At 54.4% G+C, this 17,150-nt stretch overlaps 1 protein-coding gene across 7 annotated transcripts in view; it reads left to right on the top strand.

Annotated features, from left to right (window-relative positions):
* PIWIL1 (piwi like RNA-mediated gene silencing 1) overlaps positions 1-17,150 on the top strand; it is a 420,330-nt gene that overhangs the window by 39,341 nt on the left and 363,839 nt on the right. For all 7 annotated transcript variants that reach the window (XM_033957205.1, XM_033957206.1, XM_033957208.1 and 4 more), the window contains exon 4: positions 5,850-5,975. In XM_033957205.1, coding sequence (XP_033813096.1) covers positions 5,850-5,975 — 126 coding nt within the window. The remainder of the gene's footprint in view (positions 1-5,849; positions 5,976-17,150) is intronic.

The raw sequence follows: 17,150 nt of genomic DNA, 5'->3' as shown, positions 1-17,150 counted from the left end.
AAGAGGACGCTTCGTCCACCGACGAAGAACCCTCCATGACCGACACCGTCTCTAAACCAGAGCAATCTTCTTTCTCTAAATTCCTTAGGGAGATGTCAGCAGCTCTTTCCATCCCTTTAGAGTCCGACTCTAAAAAGTCTCAGGCTTTTCTTGATGCCCTAGACTTTGAGCAACCTCCCAAGGAATTTCTAAAGTTGCCCGTCCACGACATCTTACGGGAAACTTTCTATAAAAACTGGGAGACTCCCCTCACTGTTCCCGGGGCCCCTTGCAAATTGGATAGCTTGTACCGGGTTATTCCAATCCCAGGGTTTGACAAACCTCAATTGCCCCACGAATCCCTCCTGGTGGAATCTACTTTGAAAAAATCTCAGGGTTCCAGTGTATATGCCTCCACCCCTCCTGGCAGAGAGGGAAAAACTATGGATAAATTTGGTAAGCGCCTTTTCCAAAATGCCATGCTAGCCAATAGAGCCAACAACTACACCTTCCACTTCTCCTTCTACATGAAGCATCTGGTGCAACAGCTCTCCTCCTTACAGAAATATCTTCCTGAACGTAAGGTCCCTCTTTTCCAGCAACAAATTTCCAGCCTCCTCCAACTCAGGAAATTCATGGTTCGCTCCATCTATGACTCGTTTGAGCTGACCTCTCGTGCATCTGCCATGGCGGTGGCTATGCGCCGTTTGGCCTGGCTGAGAGTCTCTGACCTAGACATTAACCACCAGGACCGCCTGGCTAACGCACCTTGTCTGGGTGATGAACTCTTCGGAGAGTCCCTGGACTCGACAACCCAGAAGCTCTCAGCACATGAGACCAGGTGGGACACTCTGATCAAACCTAAAAAGAAGACTCCACCTGCTCGCCCCTACAGACAACAGTCTTCTTACCAACGCAGGTTCTCGGCCAGACCTCTCAACCCGCCTCAACAACAGTCTCGCCGTCCTCGCCACCAGCATCAGCCTCAGGCTCGCCCACAGACTCAACCTGCCAAGCCTCTTCCTTCATCAAAACCGTCTCAACCCTTTTGACTCCTTTCTCCAGAGCATAGCCAGTCTCCCCCCGTCGCTACCTCTCCCTCAACCTATCGGAGGACGTCTTCAACTTTTCCTCAGCCGTTGGGAGGTCATCACTTCAGACCAATGGGTCCTCAACATCATTCGCCACGGCTACTCTCTCAACTTCCAGACTCTTCCACCAGACCATCCTCCCGTAGAGTCTGCTTCTCACTCCTCCCAAACCCCCCTCCTCTTGAGGGAGGTCCAATCCCTCCTTCTTCTCAATGCCATCGAAGAGGTGCCTCCGGACTAAAGGGGTCAGGGATTCTACTCCCGCTACTTCCTGGTTCCCAAAAAAACAGGAGACCTTCGTCCCATCCTCGATCTCAGGGACCTCAACAAGTGTCTGGTCAAAGAGAAGTTCAGAATGCTCTCCCTGGCCACGCTTTACCCTCTTCTCTCTCACCACGACTGGCTATGCTCCCTAGACCTCAAGGAGGCCTACACTCACATTCCCATCCATCCGACTTCACGTTGCTATCTACGGTTTCAGATACGGCACCATCACTATCAGTACAAAGTGCTACCCTTTGGCCTCACATCATCACCCAGGGTGTTCACCAAGTGCCTTATTGTGGTGGCGGCCTTCCTCAGGTCTCACGACCTTCAGGTGTTCCCCTACTTGGACGATTGGCTGGTGAAAACACCTACGTCTCCGCTTGTGCTACAAGCCACTCAACACACCATCTCGTTCCTCCATCTCCTGGGTTTCGAGATCAACTACCCCAAGTCGCATCTGCTTCCCACACAGCGACTTCAGTTCATTGGAGCAGTTCTCGACACCACTCTAATGAGGGCATTTCTCCCCTCCGACCGCCATCGAACTCTGCTCCACCTCTGCCGTCAGGTTCTCCTTCATCACTCCATTCCAGCTCGGCAGATGATGATCCTTCTGGGCCACATGGCCTCGACGGTCCATGTACTTCCTCTGGCGCGACTCCACCTCAGGACACCTCAGTGGACTCTGGCCAACCAATGGTCACAGACCACCGATCCTCTTTCTCATCCCATCTCTGTGACATCGTCTCTTCAGCAATCTCTTCAATGGTGGTTGAACTCCTCCAGTCTTTCCAGGGGTCTACTCTTTCATCTACCCCCTCACTCCATGATCATAACCACAGATGCCTCCCCTTATGTGTGGGGAGCTCACCTGGGAGATCTTCGCACCCAGGGACTCTGGACCCCTCAGGAGCGTCAACATCACATCAATTTCCTGGAACTCAGAGCCATGTTCTATGCTCTCAAAGCCTTCCAGCACCTTCTCTACCCTCAGGTTCTTCTCCTGTGCACAGACAACCAAGTCGCCATGTACTACATAAACAAGCAAGACGGCACCGGATCTCCCCTCCTCTGTCAGGAGGCCATCCGCATCTGGACCTGGGCCACGGCCCACAGTCTCTTCCTCAAGGCTGTCTATATCCAGGGCGAACAGAATTCCCTGGCCGACAATCTCAGCCGCATCCTTCAACCTCACGAGTGGACTCTGGATCCTCCCACACTCCGCTCCATCTTTGCTCAGTGGGGCACTTCTCAGGTGGACCTCTTTGCAGCTCCTCACAACCATCAGCTGCCCCAGTTCTGTTCCAGACTCTTCTCTCCTCATCGTCTGGCCCCAGATGCATTCCTGCTCGACTGGACGGATCGGTTCCTCTATGCCTTTCCTCCACTACCGCTGATGTTGCGGACGTTATCCAAACTCCGCAATTGCATTTTCTCTAGTATTTTCCTTGACAAGTTGTTCCAGGAAGCAATCGCCTACAGCATCCAAGAACTTGGTCTCTCTAATGCAGCCGGAGGTGCCTAGGTTCCAGTCTATTCCCGGATAGTTGAAGTCACCCTGATAACTGTGTTGCCTCCCTTGCAGTTGCGTTTAATCTCATCTGTCATTTCTCCATCAATTTCTTTGGACTGCCCTGGGGGTCGGTAGTAGATGCCGAACTTCGTTTCCAGGCCATTTGTTCCTGGAATTTTGACCCATAGAGACTCTAACTTATTCGTCAGTTGTGGCGTGTTCTCTACAGCAGATTCAATTTCCTCTTTGACGTATATGGCAACGCCCCCATCTTTTTGAGCCACTCTGTCTCTGCGGTATAGTTTGTATCCCGGTAGTACAGTGTCCCAGACGTTTTCCTCAGTCCACCATGTTTCCGTAATGCCTATGATGTCAACGTTATCTTTTTGTGCTATGGCTTCTAATTCACCCATCTTATTTGTAAGGCTCCTTGTGTTTGTGTACATACACTTGAGTTTGCAGCTTTTTCCTTTCTTGCATTTCCTTCCCTCTTGTGTCCTTTTCGATCTCTCTTGCCTGTAATCCAGTGAGTCTTTCCCTCTATCTTCTTGCACAGTATCCTCTGGGTAGTGAGCTAGGGAGAGCCATGGAAGTGACAATTTGATTTTTGAAACCTGAGTTTGGAGAGCCTTGGTGAACCTAACACCCAATAAAGTGAAAAAAGTCATAAAAATAAAAAAAAAATCTCCTACAGCTGATTGTGATTTGTGATGGAGCAATTCTGCAGGTGAAGGATAGATTTTTTTTTTTTTTACAAAGTTCACCAAGACTCTCCAAACTCAGCTTTCACACCCTCTTCAAATCTTAATGAATTACCCCGGCCTAAGTAAGGCTGCACATGCGCAGTACAGGCAGTCCTTGGGTTAAGAACGGGTTCTGTTTTTTAAACCGTTCTTAAGTTGAGTACTCGGATCATAGTATTCTCCCACCTTCTCTACCTCCTTGAGGCCCCTCTTGTATCCTTTTCCATCCATCCCATTGTTCCCTCTCCACCACCACATCCAACATTACTCTCTCTTATCTCTCTTTTCCCAATGTATCTCTACCTCACTCCTCTCCCACCACCATGTCCAAACATTACTCTCTCTTATCTTTCTTTTCCCTATGTATCTCTAACTCACTCCTCTCCCACCACCATGTCCAATAAGTCTCTCTCCCTCTGTATGCTCAACAATTCTCCTCTTTCTTCATCTCCCCATGTGCACCATCTCTTTCCCTCTAAAGGGAAATGGGGAGGAAAGAGTGGGAAGCAGATGCTGCATGGAAGTGGGTAGGAGAGAGAGAGGAGCAGACACTGGAAAGAAATGGGGAGAGAAGGTGAGCAGATGGTGAAGGGAAGTGGGGAGAGAGGGAGCAAATGCTGAAGAGAAGTGGGGAGAGAGGGAGGAGCAAATGCTGCTGGAAGTGGGTAGGAGAGAGAGGGGAACAGATACTGAAAGAAGTGGGGAGGGAAGCAGATGCTGAAGAAAAGTGGGGAGAGAGGGAGGAGCAGAGACTGCATGGAAGTGGGTAGGGGATAGAGAGGGGGGAAACACCCTGGAAGGAAGTAGGGGGAGGGAAAAACCCTGGAAGGAAGTAGGGGGAGGGAGGAGCAGCCGCTTGGAAGTAGGTAGGCGAGAGAGGGGACCAGATGCTGGAAAGAAGTGGAGAGGGGAGGGAGGGGAGCAGAAACTGCATGGAAGTGGGTAGAAGAGATAGAGGGGAACACCCTGGAAGAAAGTAGATAAAGAGGGGGAGGGAAGGGAGGAGCAGGCGCTGCATGGAAGTGGGTAGGAGAGAGAGTGGAACAGATGCTGGAAAGAAGTAGAGAGAAGAGAGAGGAGATCAGATGCTGAAGGGAAGTGGGGAGGAAAGAGAGAGGGCGCGGGGGGGGGGTCCCTCAGCAGCAGGATGGTCCTTCACCCTTAAGATATGGGGGGTTATTGGGTGACCGGTGGCTTGCCAGCAGGAGGGAGTGGGCATCCTTCCTTCTGATCTTATACAGGGGGGGTAGTGTTGGGGGGGTCGGGAGAGGGGACTTCTGCTGCTCTCCCTGCTGGTCACAGTTGAGCCAGAAGGACTTGGGGAGACTTGTGGCTTAGTTGATCGGGGCAGGGAGAGCAGCCTTGACAGGAGGGAGGAGCTGTACTTAGCAATTACTCTTCTGAGCAAGTGCCAGGCACAGTTCCTCTCTCCCCCCCCTTTTTACCGGCGATTCTCCACACAAATAGTGTGCATAATAATTTGCATGCTATTATGCTGAGAATCGCCAATAAAAGTCAAAGCACTCCCACTATGGCCACTATATCGACTTGACGGATTTTACTGGTGAGTTTGAGAATCTGGCCCTAAGAAGGAAGAGAACTGTTTGGAATGGTTTAGCTTAAAAAGGAGTGGAAGCTATTAATATAGTGCAGTGTATTGCAAACTGTGTGCTGCGGCATACTGAAGAGTCCAGGTGTGCCGCAAGACGCTGGTGAGGAGGAGAGGCACCAGCTGACTGTTTACAGCAGTGGTTCCCAACCCTGTCCTGGAGGACTACCAGCCAGTCAGGTTTTCAAGGTAGCTCTAATGAATACGCATGGAAGAGATTTGCATGCCTTTCACCTCCATTATATCCAAATCTCTCTCTTGCATATTAATTAGGGTTATCCCAAAAACCCAACTGGTTGGTGGTCCTCCAGGACAGGGTTGGGAAACACTGGTTTACAGGACGTGCCTCTTGTGGCGAGAGGCACATACTGTAGGCAGTCAGCCGACGTTGGTGCCTCTGCTCCTCTCCTCTTCCAGCACCCATTCCCCCCCACCGATGTAATGGGAGGCTCATGGTTGTGGCTTGAGGGCATCCACACATGCGCAGACATCAACGTGATGACATCACACACATGCACATGATATCATTGCATCAATATCCGCACATTCCTGGATGCTCCCTGATGCGACCCCATGTTTAATGTGCCACGTCTTCAAAAAGTTTGTGATTTAAATATATGAGTTAATCACAAACCTTTATTTTCTAGAGCTGCGAATATCAGCTGGTTTCCAAGAATTGTCACTGGCTGAGAGAGGTGGTCGAAGACGAGATTTTCATGATTTAGGTGTAAACACCCGTCAAAACTTGGAACATGTGAAGGACTCAAAAACAGGTAAATTTGTAACTTTTAGCCACAAATCTTGGTAGGGGACATTATCATGAATTTGATTTTTACTGCTAATAAAGCACAAGACTTAATTTCTGTGGGTATGGCCTGGAACACAGTTCCACCACTTCTTTTCAGATTCCAGAACAGCAGGAGCATTTTGCTTCAGCCCCTCCCTTCCAGGCTGCCTGCTGGAAAAATAAAGTGCGATGAAGAGAACAGTCATTGTAATCTAATGTTTCTCTTGATGGCTCCTCTTGTTTAAAAAATTGTCCTATCCTATATAATAAAACCTTAGTGGCGCATGCGCTTTTAAAAAAGCGTGATCCCTGCCGCTGTGGTGTGTGATCCGTGGCCGTGTTCCATTTTAGAACCCAGCTGCAGGGATCACTGGCCACTCCCCCTCCTCCCGCCCTCACTCACCAACCCGAAGCGCAGGCAAGCTCTCTCCCTGCCCGCGTCCGCGGCAGGGAACACACTGGAGCTTCAACTCACCAACCGCCACTGCCGTTTCTCCTCTTCCAAAGCAGCCTGTGATCATGGCTGGCTTTAGCGAACCGCGCAGGCCGCTCTCCAAACTCAGTAGCAGTTCCCTCTGATGCACGGGATTGCGTCAGAGGGAACGTGCTACTGAGTTGGAGAGCGGCCTGCGAGGTTCGCTAAAGCCAGCCACCACGCAGGCTGCTATAAAGAGGAGCAGGCCAGAAGACGCTGGGATGGAGGGAGGGTAAGAATAGGGCCAATTCAAGGGGGGGGCCAGGGGAAAGGAAAGGAGGCTGCTTTGGGGGGGAGGGTGTGCTTGGGACAGACAGCTGTGCTCGGTGGGGGGGGCAGGGGGAAGACAGAAGGGGCCAAGGAGAGACAGGGAGAGGGAAAGGGGGCTGCTTTTGGGGGGGGAAAGTGTGCTGGGGACACACAGCTTTGCTGTGGGGGGAAGACAGAAGGGGCCATGGAGAGATAGGGAGAGGGAAAGGGGGCTGCTTTGGGGGGGGGAAATATGCTTGGGACAAACAGAAGGGGCCATGGAGAGACAGGGAGAGGGAAAGGGGGCTGCTTTGGGCGGGGGGGGGAGTGTGCTGGGGACAGACAGCTTTGCTGTGGGGGGAAGACAGAAGGGGCCATGGAGAGACAGTTAGGGAGAGGGAAAGAGGGCTGCTTTGGGGGAGGTGTGTGCTGGGGCAAACAGCTTTGCTCTGGGGTGAATACAGAAGGGGCCACGGAGAGACAGTCAGGGAGAGGGAAAGGGGGTTGCTTTGGGGGGAGGGGTGTGCTGGGGGCAGACAGCTTTGCTCGGGAGGGGGGAAGATAGAAAGACACAGACAGTGGCCAAGGAGAGAGAGAGAAAGAAACACAGACAGACAGACATATCTATTATCCCAGGACAAGCAGGCATGATATTCTCACATGTGGGTGATGTCATCTACGGAGCCCCGATGCGGACAGCTTTTCAAGCAAACTTGATTGAAAATTTAAGTTTGCTCTGCTGCACCACGCATGCGTGCCTTCCTGCTCCACTAGAGGGCGCATCCCCTCCTCGTGGTCTCCAGTTCGTTTTTTTTTCGCGGAGCCTAGAAGTCGTGTATTTTTAGGCTCTGCCCCAAGTGCCTTCTAGCACCGCGTTTTTTCTTATTTTTCTTATTTTTATAGTTTAAAGTCGCTGTGCGCCTCTTTTTTCCTGCTCATCTTCGTCTTGAGGCAACCCGGAGGCCTCTGGGATGTCGCGGCCACGTGGGCCACGGCCGGTTTCATTTTCTATGTCCCGGCCTTTGACCGGTTTCAAAAAGTGCACCCGGTGCGAGCGGCTTCTCTCCATCACAGACCCGCATCGCCGGTGCATTCTCTGCCTAGGGGCCGATCATCCAATCGATTCCTGCCCCCAGTGTGCTACTTTCCAGAACCGGGCCCTCCGTCGAAGAAAAGCCCGCATGGTGGATCTTTTCGTCGCCGACCAGCCCTCTACCTCGGCCCCGGCCTTGACCTCGGCCTCGGGTACCTCGGCTCCACCTCGAGAATCAACCCCGAAGTCCTCGGGCACGCAGAAGTCCTCGGCTCTGGGTAAGTCCCCTCTTCCTTCATCAGGTTCCGCTCCGCCGAAGAAGCCAGCCTCGGGGATGCCGGCGCCACATGGTGGAAGTTCCATACCTACGGCCCCGACAAAGTCCTCCAAGTCCTCTGGATGTGCCTCCACCACCCGGGAATACTCAAAATCGAGGTCGCCCTCGGTGGAGTGCACAGTGGCATCGGACATGCCCTTGATGCTGTCCGTGGCCGTTTTTCAGGACATGCTCCGGGCGATGATCTCGTCGGAGACCAGCCTGAGCCTCGCGTCGAGCCCCCTCGGGGCAAGGTGCGCCAACCTCGCCGCATCTCATCTTCGGATTCCTCGCCGAGGCGATCGGGACGCTCTCCCCCCACGGACCGCCGCGGGGCAAAGCGTAGGTCTAAACAGATCGAACCCTCGAGCCGCCGGACCTCTAAGAAGGCCCGAAGCTCCCCTACTCCCCGAGGCCACTCCCCGACGTCCCGTGCGGGACAGCTGAGGGTAGCGGAGTTATCACTCTCCAACCCTCGGATTCTTCTGACTCCCCCTCGGTCCGGGGCTCCGGTCTGAGGTTCCAGGCTTTCGCTGAGGGAGTCCGGGTCAAGGTCTCCGACTCGACATCGGTCGGTGCCTCGCACCCCGGCGTCGTCCCCGAGAGGCTCCTCGAAGTGACGCCTGTCCTCGACCCCGTAACACTTTCGCAGTGTATCCCCGGTCTCGGAACGCGGGTCGGAGCGTGAGCCTCGCTACTCGAGGGAAGCTTCCCCGTCCTTTTCAGCCCGGCGGAGGTCTCGCTCACCGTCCCCTCACGGGGCTCCGGGAGCATCCCGCCCCTCCTTCACTCGATTTGTCCAGGACATGGGCCACGCTCTGGACTTAGACCTTCAGTCTGACTCGAGGTATTCTAAGGAGTACCTGGCGGAACTGGATATGCCCTCTCCACCTAAAGAGTCCCTTCGCCTGTCACTGAACCCGGTGCTCCGGCAGGCATTTATCAGGAATCTGGAGACTCCCTATATGGTGACGGCTGTCCCCTCCAAAATGGAGTCTAAATACCGAACAGTGCCCTTCCCGGGGTTTGAGCACCCACAGCTCTCCCACCAATCGCTGTTGGTGGAATCTTCCTTGAAAAAGGCTCACCCCTCCCGAGTCTCGGCTGCGGTCCCCCCAGGTAGGGAGGGTCGGACCCTTGACAAATTCGGCAGGAGACTATACCAGAACTCTATGATGGCCTCGAGGGTGCAAAATTACACCTTCACGTTTACGTCCTACCTGAAACACCCCTGATCGGACTTTTGGGAGCCTTTGAGACGGACTTGCCGGCCTCCCGTCGAGGAGCGTTTGGCCTGCTCCTAGAGGATTTCTCCAACCTACGCCTCCATTTATTCCATGCGGCCTATGATGGCTTCGAGCTTTCCTCCAGAGTGGCAGCCTTTTCTGTGGCCATGCGTCGCCTGGCTTGGTTGCGCCTGGTCGACATGGACCCCAACTTACAAGACCGGCTGGCTAACCTTCCTTGTGTGGGCAAGGAACTTTTTGATGATACCATCGAGGCGGCTACGAAACGCCTCTCTGAGCACGAGCGCTCGTTTGCGTCCCTTGTCCGGCCTAAGCCTAAACCACCCGCCTCCAGACCGTTCCGGGCCCTCCCACGCCGCTACCCACAAAAATCTACCCCTAATTTCTCGCGGCCTCCACCCCGACGCCAGCAAGCTCATCCTCGGGCTCCGCCTAAGTCACAGCCGCCTGCGGCGGCTAAACCGTCCCCGTCCTTTTGATGGGATATGCGGACGGGGGCTGGCCCCCTCCGCAACAGTCCCAGGCCTCCTTCCCATCGGGGATTGCCTCAGAGCCTTTTACCCTTGGGAACAAATCACGTCGGACACATGGGTCCTTGGCGTGATCTCATCAGGATACTCTCTCAACTTTCGGGAGATTCCTCCAGACAGTCCTCCAAGTGTGTGCCCTCCCAATCGGGCTCAGTTGTCCCTCCTTCTCTCGGAAGCTCGAGACCTGCTTCGCCTGCGGGCAGTGGAGGTGGTCCCCCCCCCCGACCAACGGGGGCAGGGTTTCTACTCCCGTTACTTCCTGGTACCAAAGAAGACGGGAGACCTGTGCCCATTTCTGGACTTGAGACGCCTGAACAAATTTCTGGTGCGAGAAAAGTTTCGGATGCTTTCCCTCTCGATTCTTTACCCTCTGATCGACGAGGGCGATTGGCTCTGCTCCCTCAATCTGAAGGAGGCCTACACACATGTTCCAGTGCATCCCGCTTACCGCAGGTTCCTACTTTTTCAGGTGGGAGACCTTCATTTACAATACCGGGTTCTCCCCTTTGGCCTGGCCTCGTCACCTCGGGTCTTCACGAAGTGTCTCGTGGTGGTCGCAGCTGCCTTGCGCTCTCAGGGTCTTCAGGTATTCCCTTACCTGGACGACTGGTTGATCAAAGCTCCGTCCAGGGAGGGGGTTATCTCAGCGACCCGACAGACTGTTATTTACCTTCAGGGTCTGGGGTTCGAGGTAAACGTTCCAAAATCCCAGCTGTGCCCCTCTCAGTCCTTACAGTTCATCGGGGCCGTGCTGGACACGGTTCGCCTCCGTTCCTTCCTTCCCCCTCCGCATCTGGAGGCGTTAGTAAGTCTGAGCAGACGGATTTCGCTGCTGACCTCGGTCTCAGCACGGCAGATGATGACGCTTCTGGGCCACATGGCCTCTACCGTCCACGTCATACCCTTCGCCCGTCTCCATCTGCGGATTCCTCAATGGACACTGGCCTCTCAATGGCGTCAGGACCGGAACCCGATCAACCGTCCCGTGACAGTGACTCCTTCCTTGCAACGATCGCTCCGCTGGTGGGCCGACTCTTCAAATCTTTCCAAAGGTTTGCTCTTTCTCGCCCCTCCACACAGCAAGGTACTCACCACGGACTCGTCGGAGTACGCTTGGGGGGCTCATCTGAATGGTCTACGCACTCGGGGGATGTGGTCAGCAGAGGACCGTTGCTGTCACATCAATGTGCTGGAACTTCGGGCCATCTATCTCGCCGCTGTGGCTTTTCAACATCTGCTCCACGACCGGGTGGTTCTCGTCCGTACTGACAACCAGGTGGCAATGTACTATGTAAACAAGCAAGGCGGGACAGGATCCTGGTCCCTCTGTCAGGAAGCTCCGCGCCTCTGGAAGTGGGCGGTTTCCAACAACACCTTCCTTCGAGCGGTGTACATACAAGGAGAGCAGAATTGTCTGGCGGACAGACTCAGCCGCCTCCTCCAGCCGCACGAGTGGTCTCTGCATTCTCAGGCCTTGTGACAGGTGTTCGACAGGTGGGGAACCCCTCAGATAGACCTGTTCGCTTCCCCCCTCAATCTCGGATATACTCCCCGGACCGTCTCGAGGCCGACGCCTTCCTCCTGGATTGGGAGGGAAGGTTTCTGTACGCGTTTCCACCTTTTCCTCTGATTCTGCGGACGCTGGTCCATCTCAAATCGGTGCGAGCCTCTCTGATCTTAATTGTTCCTCGCTGGCCGCGCCAGCCTTGGTTTTCCCTTCTACTTCAACTCAGTGTCAGGGATCCTCTGCTACTGCCTCTGTTTCCCTCTCTGCTATCTCAGAGTCAGGGTTCGCTGTTACATCCCAATCTTCAGTCTCTTCATCTGACTGCTTGGTTTCTTTCCCCCTGACTTCCCTTCCGGTGTCTCAGTCAGTCAGGGAGATATTGGAGGCTTCACGGAAGGCCTCGACTAGACTCTGCTATTCTCAGAAGTGGACTAGATTTTCATCCTGGTGCTCCTCTCATCGGCAGGACCCTGTGTCAATCCCTGTGTCTTCGGTTCTGGACTATTTACTTCATTTGTCTTATTCTGGCCTGAAGACCAATTCCATTCGTGTACATCTTAGTGCGATCGCCGCCTTCCATCAGCCCCTCGATGGCAAGTCTCTCTCCCTTCATCCCTTAGTTTCCCGCTTCATGAAGGGTCTTTTGAATGTTCATCCTCCTCTCAAACCTCCCCCAGTGGTTTGGGATCTGAATGTGGTTCTGGCTCAACTTAGGAAACCTCCGTTTGAGCCTCTGGATAAATGTCTTCTTAAGTTTCTCACTTGGAAGGTGATCTTCCTGCTTGCTCTCACATCAGCTCGGAGAGTGAGTGAACTGCAGGCTTTGGTGTCGGACCCACCTTTCACTGTATTCCATCATGACAAGGTGGTTCTCCGCACCCATCCTAAGTTTTTGCCCAAGGTGGTTTCTGATTTTCATCTAAATCAGACCATTGTCTTGCCTGTATTTTTTCCCAAGCCCCACTCTCATCCGGGAGAGGTGGCGCTCCACACTCTGGACTGCAAGAGGGCGTTGGCTTTCTACCTCCAACGCACTCAGTCTCATCGGAAAGTTCCACAATTGTTTTTGTCATTTGACCCCAATCGGTTGGGACACCCAGTTTCCAAGCGCACCTTGTCCAACTGGTTGGCTGCTTGTATTTCCTTTTGCTACGCTCAGGCTGGTCTCGCGCTACATGGTCGAGTTATGGGCATAAAGTCCGAGCGATGGCAGCTTAGGTAGCTTTCCTCAGGTCCACGCCCATTGAGGAAATCTGCAAGGCTGCCACGTGGTCTTCGGTTCATACTTTCACCTCCCACTACTGTCTGGACAAGCTGTCCAGAAGCGATGGCTGTTTTGGCCAATCGGTTTTGCGTAATCTGTTTGCTTAAATTGCCAACTTCCCTCCATCCTTTTTTTTCATTAGCTTGGAGGTCACCCACATGTGAGAATATCATGCCTGCTTGTCCTGGGATAAAGCACAGTTACTTACCTTACAGGTGTTATCCAGGGACAGCAGGCATATATTCTCACAACCCACCCGCCTCCCCGAGGTTGGCTTCTTTGCTGGATATGTGAACTGGAGACCATGAGGAGGGGATGCGCCCTCTAGTGGAGCAGGAAGGCACGCATGCGTGGTGCAGCAGAGCAAACTTAAATCTTCAATCAAGTTTGCTTGAAAAGCTGTCCGCATCGGGGCTCCGTAGATGACGTCACCCACATGTGAGAATATATGCCTGCTGTCCCTGGATAACACCTGTTACGGTAAGTAACTGTGCTTTCTAGCACCTGTTAATGTAACGGGTTTAATGACTAGTCTTAAGTATAAGGAGCCAGATCTGTAGCTTATTCGTATTACAGTACAAAGTGAGTCACAAAAAGAACAGTTTTGAGGTTTTGTTCCTTTGAAATATTTAGTTTGGTGGTTAGTTATTAAATTTTTTCTTCAGTTGACTCAAACTGTAGAGCAATGAATTTCATTTGTTCTTTAGTATCCCTCCAGACCAGCACAGAATGGATGGGTTTACGTTCCTCTGCCAGGAGATGGAGACTGAGACACATTGACTTATGGCAGTAATACAAGTGAACTGTGCAGTCCTATCTGCAGTCAGTCTGTTCTCAGTCTTCAGAAGGTTGAGGTGGTAAATCTATGTTCTCGAGTTTTATCGGTCCTTATGAGATTGTTTCCTTGTCAGGCAACTTGGAAGAAACAGGCGTTATCCCAGGACAAGCAGGCATGATATTCTCACATGTGGGTGACGTCATCTACGGAGCCCCAGCGCGGACAGCTTTTCAAGCAAACTTGATTGAAGTTTCAAGTTTGCTACACTGCACCACGCATGTGCATGCCTTCTTGCCCACTAGAGGGCGCATCCCCACCTCATGGTCCTCAGTTCATTCTCTTCCGCGGAGCCAGAAGCCCTGTGGAAATTGTGCTCTTAGTTTTGCCTTCTGTCACCACGGCTGTGTTTCTTTTTTGACTCGGTCTCTTTGTTTCTCTCTTTTGTTCTTTTATTTCTTTCAGTTTTCGTCGAAAAAAAAACAACAAAAAAACTTTTTCGTTTGGCTCCGGGGGCTCCCGGTAGCCGCGGCCGCGGGACCTCGCTTGTTCCCGGCCGGTTTTTGGGCCCATGTCCCGTCCTGTGACGGGCTTCAAAAAGTGCACCCGGTGCGATCGGCTCCTTTCAATTACCGATCCTCACCGGTGGTGCTTGCGTTGTCTGGGCCCTGAGCACCCCACCGACACTTGTTCCCGGTGCTCCACTTTTCAGAGGAGAGCTCTCCGCCGCCGTCAGGCTCGTATGGCGGAGCTCTTTGCAGTGGACCCCATGGCGGGGAAGGCCTCGACGTTGGCCTCGGCTTCGGCCCCGGCCTTGACCTCGGCCTCGACTCCTTCGTCCTCGCCCCGGGAGCCCTCGACGTAGAAGCCGGTGTCTTCGACTCCGAAGTCGGCAAAGGGTAAGTCCTCACTTCCTCCTTCAGTTTCAGCCTCGAAGAAGCCATCCTCGAGTTCCTCGGTGGGGGCGGGTGGGTCGTCCTCGGCCCCGCCCCGAGCGCCGAAGTCGGGTGCCCCGCGGGACTACTCGGTACCGAGGTCGCCCTCGAGGGAGCACCCGACGGCCCCGGATCTGCCGGCGATGATGGGGGTACCCGTCTTCCAGGACTTGCTCCGGGCTCTCATCGCCTCGGAGCTGTCCGGGGCCCTCACGCACCTTCAGCAGGCTTCGGCCTCGGCTGCCCCGGTGTCGGTGACCTCGGTCTCGGTGCCCTCGACTTCAGGCCCGGGGGGGTTTTGGCCTCGGCCCCGACCTTGCCCTCGACCTCGGCGGACCAGCCTGAGCGGAGTGTGCGGCCTCGGGACAAGGTGCGGCGAGTTCGGAGGATCTCTTCCTCTTCGTCCTCGTTGAGGTCCTCCCGGGGTTCCTCGCCCTTGGGTCGGCCTCGGGCGAAGCGTCGGTCGAGGAAGCCCAAACGCCAACGGGCCTCTCCTCAACGCCGCGGTCGCTCCTCGCCGACCGGGGTGGAGACCCTGCGGGTCTCCGAACTACGCCTCGATAATCCGAGGCTGTTCCGTTCGTCTGAGGTTGAGTGCTCGAGGGACTCTTCGCCAAGACGAAAGGGGCGTGCCTCGGTGCCCCATACCCCGGGGACTTCCCGAAGGGGTTCCTCGGGGCATGGGCGGTCCCCGACCCCGCCTAGATCGCTCGGTGCGGCTTCTTGGGGTTCGGGGTCTGGCACGGGAAGGGAACCTCGTTACTCACGCGAGGCTTCTCCTTCCTTCTTGGCGAGGCGCTCGTCTCGGTCTCCATCTCCGCCTTCAAAGCCCTCCTCTTTCTCTAGATTCGTTCTAGATATGGGAAGGGCTTTGGACCTTGATCTGGGAGCAGGATCAAAGTACACCAAGGAGTTTTTGGAGGAGCAGGATTTACCCTCCCCCCAGAGAGACGCATCGGCTCCCTCTTAATAAGGTTCTTAACCAGACCTTTTTGAGGAACCTTGACTCCCCTCTTACAGTCACAGCGGTGCCTTCTAAGATGGAGTCCAAGTATCGCACTGTTCCGTGCAAGGGCTTTGATAAGGCACATCTGTCCCACCAGTCCATACTGGTGGAGTCGGCTTTGAAGAAGTCGCAATCTTCCAGGGTCTCTGCGGCGGTTCCCCCCGGACGGGAGGGACGGACCTTGGACAAGTTTGGTTGTCGCCTCTATTCCAACTCTTTGATGGCGACCAGGGTCCTAAATTACGCATTCACCTTCTCGTCTTATTTGAGACAGATGGTGAAGTCGTTGCCGAGGTATTATGGAGTCATGCCGGATTCCCATAAAGAGGATTTTGGGGCTTTTATGTCCAATTTGTCCCAACTGCGTCTCTACCTCTTCCATGCTGTGTATGACGCATTTGAGCTCCCCTCTCGCGTGTCCGCCTTCTCGGTGGCCATGCGCCGCCTGTCATGGCTCCGTACCCTGGATATGGACCCGAATTTGCAAGAACGTCTGGCCAATCTTCCATGTGTTGGCTCAGAACTGTTTGACGAATCCTTGGAGGCGGCGACCAAGCGTTTGTCTGAACACGAGTGCTCTATTGCCTCGTTGGTCCGTCCCAAACCCCGGGCTCCGCCGCAGAAGCCGTTTAGACCCCCTCCGCGGCGGTACCCGCAGAAGTCGACGCCGGCCTTCTCCAGGCCACCGCCCCGACGTCCCCAGCAGCAGGGCAGGGCGTCCCAACCAAAGCCTCTAGCGCAAGGAGCGTCTAAACCCGCTCCGTCTTTTTGACGTGATGCGCGGTTGGGGGCGGGCCCCCTCCGCACTCTCAAAAGACCCCCTTCCTATCGGGGGCCGATTGCAGGCCTTTCTTCCAGCCTGGGCCGAGATCACGTTGGACGCTTGGGTGCTCCGGATCATCTCCGAGGGTTACTCGCTAAATTTCTTAGCCATGCCGCCAGAACATCCGCCGGAGGCTTCTCCTGGCTGTCGAGACCTGCTTCCTATTCTCCTGGCGGAAGCCAGGTCCTTGTTGAGCCTTCGGGCGGTGGAGCCCGTGCCCCCGAGCCTAAGGGGACGGGGGTTTTACTCCCGTTACTTTTTGGTCCCGAAGAAGACAGGGGACATACGCCCCATTCTGGACCTCAGGAGGCTCAACAAGTTCCTGGTCCGGGAGAAGTTCCGTATGTTGTCCCTTCCAGTCCTGTACCCTCTGTTAGAATCGGGGGACTGGATGTGCTCCCTGGACCTGAAGGAAGCATATACTCATGTTCCGGTGCATCCCGCCTTCCGCCAGTACTTACGGTTCCAGGTGGGGGAGTTGCACCTCCAATATCGCGTCCTTCCCTTTGGGCTGGCCTCGTCTCCTCGGGTCTTTACAAAGTGTATGGTGGTGGTCGCGGCTGCCCTAAGATCTCAGGGACTGCAGGTCTTCCCCTACCTGGACGATTGGCTGATCAAGGCTTCGTCCCTGGAGGGGGTTATCTCAGCGACCCGACAGACTATCAGTTTTCTCCAACGTCTGGGGTTCGAGGTAAATTTTCCCAAGTCGCAGTTGTGTCCGGCTCAATCCCTTCAGTTTATCGGGGCCGTGCTGGACACGGTTCACCTTCGGGCGTTTCTTCCCTCGTCGAGACTGGAGGCTCTGCTTCGCCTGGCCCGCCAGATTCTGCTGCAGCGCTCCGTCTCTGCGCACAGGCTGATGATTCTTCTCGGCCACATGGCTTCGACAGTTCATGTCACGCCGTTTGCCAGATTGCATCTGAGACTTCCTCATTGGACCTTGGCCTCCCAGTGGCGTCAGGATCGAGACCCGCTCTCCCTCCCGGAAACGGTCACTCCTT

Source organism: Geotrypetes seraphini, chromosome 8 (genome assembly GCF_902459505.1).
Source record: "Geotrypetes seraphini chromosome 8, aGeoSer1.1, whole genome shotgun sequence".
Taxonomy (NCBI): domain Eukaryota; kingdom Metazoa; phylum Chordata; class Amphibia; order Gymnophiona; family Dermophiidae; genus Geotrypetes; species Geotrypetes seraphini.
This window is presented reverse-complemented; position numbering and strand designations above follow the sequence as displayed.